The 8,802-nt window shown below is 42.0% G+C and overlaps 1 protein-coding gene across 1 annotated transcript; it reads left to right on the top strand.

Moving 5' to 3' along the window:
- Positions 1–5,045: 5,045 nt before the first annotated feature.
- Positions 5,046–7,273, top strand: LOC120458596 (protein escargot). Its single transcript, XM_039646299.1, has one exon. It carries the CDS (start codon positions 5,261–5,263, stop codon positions 6,662–6,664), a length of 1,404 nt encoding a protein of 467 aa, XP_039502233.1. The 5' UTR covers positions 5,046–5,260; the 3' UTR covers positions 6,665–7,273.
- Positions 7,274–8,802: the final 1,529 nt, after the last annotated feature.

Raw genomic sequence — 8,802 nt, 5'->3', positions numbered from 1 at the left:
TTTTGTTGTTTCAATATCTTATTTTATTTTAAAATGTTTCTACATATTTTAAAGTAATCATATTCAAGGGGCCAATTAGTTGAGATTTTTTCGCGTGTAGTTTTCAGGCACTGTGGTAGGTATGGCGGTTAGGAGAGGAGGCATCCACAGGCACGCCGGCCAAACTAACAGCCATTAAGCGGCTGCCTCCGCCAAAATTTTTGCATATGATACTTTTTTTTTGATGGGGCTCCGTTGCCGCCCCCTGCTCATCGAGTGGGTCATGGTTTGGGCCACGTCTTGGACCAGGTTATCGCCCGGTTTATGGTGGCATCGCGCGTCATGTTCATGCCGAATTCCCGCTCCGTATGTAATAATTTTCGCAGTCTCCATCCTCATCGGCAATCACTTTTTGGGGAGTGCATCATTATGCTCGTGGCATGCATTATACTTAGCCGATGGGCTGCAAGTTAATGCTGTTATAATGTGCGGCTACTTGACGGGCTAAAATGCTTGCCGCCACATTGAAAGTGTTATGGTTTTGTGCACTTCATCGAATATATATTTTAAATCAATATGCTCAATAGCACTCAGAAGTTATCTGTACAATATATTTGGTTCTTTTTATAAGCAAAATGTGGAGTTTTGGTGTCCTTTAAAGCTCTGCAAGTTTCTGCTCAACGTATATTGTGTTTTTCGATAAGGAAATAAATTTCTCCTGACGTAATTAAGTACTGGTTTCAGTTATGTCTGGCCCTCCGACCACGTATAATTCAATAATTCAGCAAACATAATTCAGACATTTCAATTGCTTCTCGTTTTCACGTTGTCCGGGTGGCATTAAAAGTTGTAAAATTTATTTACAACAGTCCGATACTCGCCCTGCGTTTCGTTAATCAAACATAATGTCCTGCAGCATCGATGGAGAGAAAACTTTCATTTGCGAAGACCTTAAACAAAAACCCCAAGGGGCAGCAACCCACACGCACTTTCATTGGGCCTCCAATTGGGATTGGTATTGGGATTGGCATTGGCTTTGGTGTGATGAGGTGAGGTGAGGTGCTCTGGAGATCCCCACAGATCCGTGACGGAGTCTGCTCTGGCAATAATAAAAATGCTCGATTGTAATTCTCCTCTGCAATTATTGTCTCAGCTTTCAAATGCGGTAGGCCTCGAAAGTTTTCGAGATCTGAACGTCTGGGGGACTGGGCCAAAAGTAATTTTCAATTTTAACAGCCAGAGCATAAAATATAAAGCACAATTTGCAGCATACACTTGTTAATGCCACACGTTGGGGCAAGTGATTCCTCTCGGATGGATACACTTCAAATAATATTGTTCTTAAAGTTACAATAAAAAACCTTACACATTTTAAACCAATATTTAATATTACATTTTGAAAGAGTAATGAAAGAAGGGAACCATTTTTATAACTTTGTTGTTCACGTAAGCAATACTTTGGTTTAGGCAATACACGTAAGCAAATGTTATTTTTCCAGTGCCAACTTTTGTCGCTTTTTGCTGTGTGTCCTGCAAAAAGAGGGGAATTACAAAAGTTTTTCATGTCTTCAGACAAATCTCATTAAAAGGCGTCGCATCTTCGTGTTCAGCCCGCAAGGAGTCGAGCTCTCGGGTCGAACTGGAAGTCGGAGTCCACGTCCACGTCCACGTCCATGTCCAAGTCCATCCAGAAATCGTGGCCCAGTCATCGGGCTTGTGGTTGTGGTTGTTGCCCTTTTTTCCCTTTTGCCAGGCGAGAGGCGTTGCATTTAAAATGTCGTTAATAATTTGTTGCTCGCCCCAGACCAAGATCAAAATACAGAGGTCCGAGCCGGTTCGGAACGCTGAAAGCGAGGAACCCTTTCTGCTTTTTAGAGCTCGTCGTAAAAAAGTTTTATTATTTTTGTTCCATTTTCATTGCCGCCAAAATAGGATTAGCCTGTTGCGGCTTGGCCTCTTTTGCGTCTTGTTTTTGCTTAATTTGGCTGGGAGTTTTTGTTGGTGATCGTGTCTGGGATCTGGGTCTGGGATGTTGCAACATCCAAAAATCTCTTAAATATCACCATTTTACACGCTTTCAAAATGTTTTGCCTGGCAAAGGGATGCTTATTGGCTTCGATTCTGAAATTAAGTCTGCGGTTTGCTTATTTGGGTCACCTACTTACAAGTTTCGTAATTGATTTTTACCTGAACTGGGGCTGAAAATATTTACGAAGTTTAAAGTTTCTATTCTTACTTAATACTTTTTCATGCATCTGCTTGTTTAGTTTTAAGCTACAACATTTACATAAAAAAGATTTAAAGGGTTGTGTCCATATTTACTTACGTGTAAGCTTTTAATCTTAACCGATTGTATTGGACGAGTTCTTACTTTATGCGTTTTAAAATAAGTATTTTTAGTATTAACTTATATCTTATTATTAATAGGAATCGTGTAATTGGCGAAATTTCCACTCTCACTTGCTGGCGCAGAATTCCTCGCAATAAACCCGTTCGAGTGTGATTTAAGACCGGCAACAAACGCAAACTAATTAACTTGCACAGCGGTCGGATGGATAGTTGCTGTTGCGGTGGGTGGTCCCTTTTCCGACCCACTCCCGACCACTTTTGCTCCGGCTCTGGCTAAGAACGAAGACAGAAAAAAATTAGTTAACAAGATCATTAAATCTTTGTTAACAGCCTATCGAGCAGAGACAACGGCAACGGAGACTCCGTCTCCCGGACTTCTACTTCTAAGGGGAATTAGAGGAGACGTCATGGGCAGCTTGGCAATATAACCACAGCCAAGCCAACGACATGCGATAAGATAACAGATGCCCAGACCCTGAGACTCAAGCTGGACTCAATACCCATGCCCAAAGTACCTGGACGTGGCATGTAAATCGCAGTACGTGGCACAGACCAAAAATAGTGGCCAAAAGTGCCTAAATCAGTCGAAAGAGACATGGGAATGTTCGCAAGAACTAGCTATTATCAAATTTATATTTTATTCCGAAGAGCTGAAAGTTTTTAAAAAGGTCTTCGTAAGTTATAAAAATTAACTGTTTAAATTTTATTATTATTTTCACAAATTGTTTTAAATGAAAATATATATAGGTTGACTTTGAAATTTGTGTATATATATAAATGAAATAAAATATTTTGCAACAACTACATGAAATGCCATTTACATCTATTATTCAAAATAACTTTTTTGGAAGAAAAATTATCCAGATGGGCAACACTGCCCGCCAAACTCAAACCTGTCCTGTAGAATTGCACATGTTTATCTATTAATTTATGCTGGCGGTTTTTGGGTTCCTCGTTTGGCAATCTCAGTGGGATCGCACTTACGCCCGGATAGTCTGCTTCCTGGGAATTCCTGTGGAACGGGGCGATCTGCATCTGGATCCGAGTCCTCAGGCACAGCAGTCGCCCTGCCACAGGGACAAATGCTTGATAAGAACGCTAATTAAGTTAAATGCCAACTGTGTGTGGCATCTACACGGAAAAAATACTATCCAAAACGGTGATCCATTTAAAGTGCATGGTAAACATACATGTATGTTTTCTGTTCAAAATTATGCAAAATTACCTGTTACAATGATTATAAATTTGTTCTCAGTGTTTCCGAGATTTTAGGTAAGTGATCAGGAATTGGCACTGGTCTCCTACGTGGTTCTGTTCCCTTTGATTTATGTCCTGCCAGTGGATAGGACTCGTCTGGGAGGAGGGGTCCACACCTACTATCTCATCTGTTACTTGAACACTTTCCGTTTGTTTGTTTTGGTGTTGTTGCCACACATCTGCCACTTGATGAAGGGCTTGTTAGTGTGCGGCAGTTTCCACTTGAGGACCTCGACGTTCTCCTTAATTGCTTACCAGTTAGTTGTCTACTACATGGATCCTTTCCCTCCAGCAAATCTCAAAAACGCATAAACATATTTTTTAAATCGCTCCTTTGGCGCCTTAGATCGAAGAGAAAATGTTGGAGAGCGAATAAGAAACAAAGTGGAATCGAAACAGTGAGAAGAGAGCAATTAGCTTAAAGAGAATGCTCTCTTTCTCTTTTCTATATAAACGCTGTAGAATATATTTATTTAATTTAATTAAATTTATTTTAACTACTGATTGTTGCGGTTCCGCATATATTTTATGAATTAGTTTTTATCAGTATTAGTTTTTATCAGTATTCTAGATTAATTAAGGAATTTATTTTGGGGCATAGAAGTATTAAAATTATGAAGTTATTATAAACAGTTATTATCTTTTAGTACCAATATTAAAATTAAATACATACATATGTATATGTATATTTATATTTGCTATTAATTTCGAAATTATAACAATACCGTTTAATTTATAACGCGGGAACTAAAATGTTTTTTTCATTTCGACCAATAGCTTATTACGCAATCTCAAATATAACTACATGTACATGTATGTACAATGTGTATGTTTTAAATTCCTTCCAGAGCTTTCTTTATTGATGCAGAATCCTACCTGCGTATTAATGCAACACCGTTACCGTCTGTTCTTAAAAACGTAAGTATTTTTTGTTGGGTACCTGCCAATGTTTTTGCATTTCAGTTATTAAGTCAACTAATGATGCACCTGATAATGATAATGAGGTAAAAGGAAACCATCGTTCGCTAATCCTTCAAAAGTGGGGTTTTACCAATTTCTCGTTAAATTTAAATTTCTAGGTAAGATCGTAGCTCTCCTTATTGCGCATTGAATGCATATGCAGAGAGGGAGAGAGAGTGCAGCTGCGGAGAGCGCAACGCACACAGGTAAACATATTTGACTATATATCCCACACTAGAGCAAATATAACGGCATCGCTTCGTTTGCGGCTTCGATTGGTGCAAGTGTACGAAGTCGGCACGTGAGGCAATCCTACATAAACAAGACGAAACCTGTTTTCGAGCCGAACGCGGCGATTGGTCGAGGCATCTACCTGCAAGAACATGTACGCTCTCCCGCGCTCTCTTTTGGCAGCTTCGTGTGATTAGCCGAGTGCAGCCGAACCAAGGGCGGTATAAAAAGGCCGCACCACCGCCAAACTCGCTCAGTTATTCCCAGACTCTAACCGACTCACATAACCAGCTCCAGCAACGCAATATACCCGAAATATAACCGATATTCAACCGCTTTGCTTAACGGAACACGCGTTTTGTATCTGTGCATCGATCGAGTATTTGTGCCTGTGGTGAACATGAGGACACACTAAAAATCAAGTGACGACAATCGAGAACTTTTTGCAACAATTCCGATAGACTATCAATAAATAGCCAGTAAAATGCATACCGTGGAAGACATGTTGGTGGAGAAAAACTACAGCAAGTGCCCTCTGAAAAAGCGCCCAGTTAATTACCAGTTCGAGGCGCCTCAGAATCACAATAACACCCCAAACGAGCCGCAGGATTTGTGCGTGAAGAAAATGGAAATTCTGGAGGAAAATCCCTCTGAGGAGCTGATCAACGTCAGCGATTGTTGTGAGGACGAGGGTGTGGATGTGGATCACACAGATGATGAGCAAATCGAGGAGGAGGACGAGGACATCGATGTGGATGTGGACTCGGACCCCAATCAGACCCAGGCTGCGGCTCTCGCTGCTGCAGCTGCTGTGGCCGCCGCTGCCGCCGCCTCAGTGGTTGTGCCTACGCCCACTTACCCGAAATATCCCTGGAACTTCCACATGTCGCCCTACACCGCAGAGTTCTACAGGACCATCAATCAGCCGGGTCATCAGATTTCGCCGCTGCGTGGCGATCTAATTGCGCCTAGTTCCCCAAGTGACTCGCTGGGCTCGTTGTCGCCGCCACCACATCACTATCTCCATGGTCGCGCCAGCTCCGTTTCCCCGCCCATGAGGTCGGAAATAATCCACAGACCCATCGGCGTGCGCCAGCATCGATTCCTGCCCTATCCACCGATGGGCGGTTATCCGAGCTTGGGCGGCTATACCCATCATCACCATGCGCCTATCTCGCCGGCTTATTCCGAGAACTCCTACTACTCCATGCGATCGATGACGCCTGAATCCAGTTGCAGCTCCTCGCTGCCCGAAGATTTATCCCTGAAGCACAAGACCCTGAACTTGAATCTGAAGACCAGCCAGCCGGGAGAACAAGGAGCAGCCAAAACTGGTGAAATGTCGCCCGAAACTATCCCGAATGCAGTTGCCAAGAAGGACAAAAACCAGCCGCCACGTTACCAGTGCCCGGACTGCCAGAAATCTTACTCCACCTTCTCGGGACTGACCAAACATCAGCAGTTCCATTGCCCCGCCGCCGAGGGCAATCAGGTGAAGAAGTCCTTCAGCTGCAAGGATTGCGACAAGACCTACGTTTCGTTGGGCGCCCTGAAGATGCACATTCGCACCCACACGTTGCCCTGCAAGTGTAATCTGTGTGGCAAGGCCTTCTCGCGTCCATGGCTACTGCAAGGACACATTCGCACGCACACGGGAGAGAAACCCTTCAGTTGCCAGCATTGCCACCGGGCCTTCGCAGATCGCTCGAATCTACGAGCTCATCTGCAGACCCACTCGGACATCAAGAAGTACTCCTGCACCAGTTGCTCCAAGACCTTCTCGCGGATGTCCCTCCTTACCAAGCATTCAGAGGGCGGATGTCCTGGAGGCAGTGCAGGATCCTCCAGCAGCAGCGAACTCAACTACGCCGGCTATGCCGAGCCGTAAGGCGATCTGCTATAGCCCGTATATATACACTATATAGCTGAGATCCCAGCCATGTTCCACCAAAAATTAGTTCCTAGCTCTCTTAGGCGGCTCTAAGTTCCCGAAACTCCCAGTGCAGACACACAACTTCAAGCAGAATTTCACTTGTTTTTATTTTCTAGTCAGCATTTTCTCCGAGAAAAGAGAAAATTAAAAATTACATTTTAATTTGTACACCCCGCAACACTTTTGTAACACCACCACCAATTTTAAGAGCTCGAACCATTTTGGAGTGCGTGCCCATATCCTAAAGATGAACTTTGTAAAGTATTCTTCGATTTATCCTGTACATAATGTATTATGTCTAACTGTAGACTCTAAGCTGAACAAATGAAACGCTAGACAATCGTAAGCAAGACATATATCTCTATATTTTATACGATAGTATTTTTAGCCTAGCTGTAGACCGTAAACTATTTTTGATATGACCACTACTTTTTCGCGTACACATTGAAAATGTTCTACTTAAGCTTAAGTGAAGATAAGCAAACAACACATATTTTGATACGAAAATGTTTTGTAATTCTAAGTAATTTATTGCATCAAGCGAAGAAAGATGAAAATACATTTATTTACATACAACAACAACTTAAAATCGATTTTATTCAATGGGTGGGCTTGGTACTTTTAAATTCCAGGATAATGTCCAAATTTTACTACCCGAACATTGAAGAGGTTTTGTCATGTGAACCGAACTGCCGCTTTACATATTTTTTCTTCAGCTTCAATATCGAACTGCTTTAATTTTGAAATGATGTTAAATAAACATATATCTATAACTATAATACCAGATTTTATATTCTGGATATATTGCAACAGCTTTTTTACAATTATTACAGCATTTTAATCATCATCATCATCTTCAACTAATCGTATTTGGTCTGTTCTGGAAAATGTTAAATTTATGAATTAGTTTAATTAACTAATATTACAAACTTATAAATATTTATCAGCTGGATGCGTAGACCACATTTTCTGTTGTTCAAATTCAATTAAAAGTCAATTCCTATTTCCGCCAGAAGGTTCAATGGAATCTAGAAAGATCGTGAGTGGTCTTCCAGAGCTCGTCACATATTCCCCGCATTCTGGTTTTATGGGGTCATACTATTCTTTCCGAACAAATAAACAAATCGAAGCGAGTGGATCGAAAAATAAGAGCCCCCCAATCAGCCATTCGCGACATTTTATGGCCTGCCCAGCAAAGCATTTTCTATGGCAGACGGATCATAAATTTTATTTAAATTTCGGTGCACGTACGACGAGTACAAAATGGCAGTCACTAAATCAAACTTCAAGCCTCAGTAGGCCCGCGCCCCGGCCAAAAAGTCTTATTAGACTCAAAACTCGAGACTCGCGAGCTTGATCTTAATGAGAGAGCAGTGAAAATAGAGTCTTGGCCCGGAGATCACCAAGTGTGATCGATGCCTACCAGTATTCAGATCCAGCCAAGCGAAAAAGCGGGGAAATCATAATCGTAGGAATTGGGAAGGTATCGTTCGGGTGACAGAGCATATGAAATTATGGGTGCGTCCTCTGAAGCCAAACGATACGAAACGAAACTCATTATCGAGATCAATCGATCGCCAGGCGGAGGAGAGCCTGCTCCAGAGGCCCAGAAATAGCACACACATGTGTGTGGGGATCCGGACTGGTATGGGGATGGAGATGGAGATGGGGCTTGCGGGCCCCGCCGATCTAGTCGATCCCCGATCATCGGCATCAGCGATCAACGACCACGACAATTGTTGCCAAATTAGATCATCAGGCAGCTAGAAAACCAGCGAAACCCAAACAGCAACGGCAGCAACAAGTCTCAGTCAAGTTTCACTTGTTTACACTGAGCAAAAATGTGGAGGGAAATCACACTTTTTAATTACATTACATTATTCCGGTTCTCAAGCAACTCTCTGCATCATTGATTCACAGCCATTCAAACATACCTAGAAGTAGTTAGCTGAAAGCATTTCTGTTTTTAATTTTCATTTTTTCTTTTCATTGTTAACTTGTTTAGCGCCCATTATTCAAAACAAAGACCTCATGGTTTGTATAATGATTTTTCAAACATTGAAATTCGAAATTCGCAGATAACTTTTCACAGT

The sequence above is a fragment of the Drosophila santomea genome, chromosome 2L (assembly GCF_016746245.2).
Source record: "Drosophila santomea strain STO CAGO 1482 chromosome 2L, Prin_Dsan_1.1, whole genome shotgun sequence".
In the NCBI taxonomy this organism is placed as follows: Eukaryota; Metazoa; Arthropoda; class Insecta; order Diptera; family Drosophilidae; genus Drosophila; species Drosophila santomea.
This window is presented reverse-complemented; position numbering and strand designations above follow the sequence as displayed.

Excerpts from the sequence above, each read along its gene's own strand:
- LOC120458596 (XM_039646299.1), top strand. The coding sequence starts at position 5,261 with ATGCATACCGTGGAAGACATGTTGGTGGAGAAAAACTACAGCAAGTGC.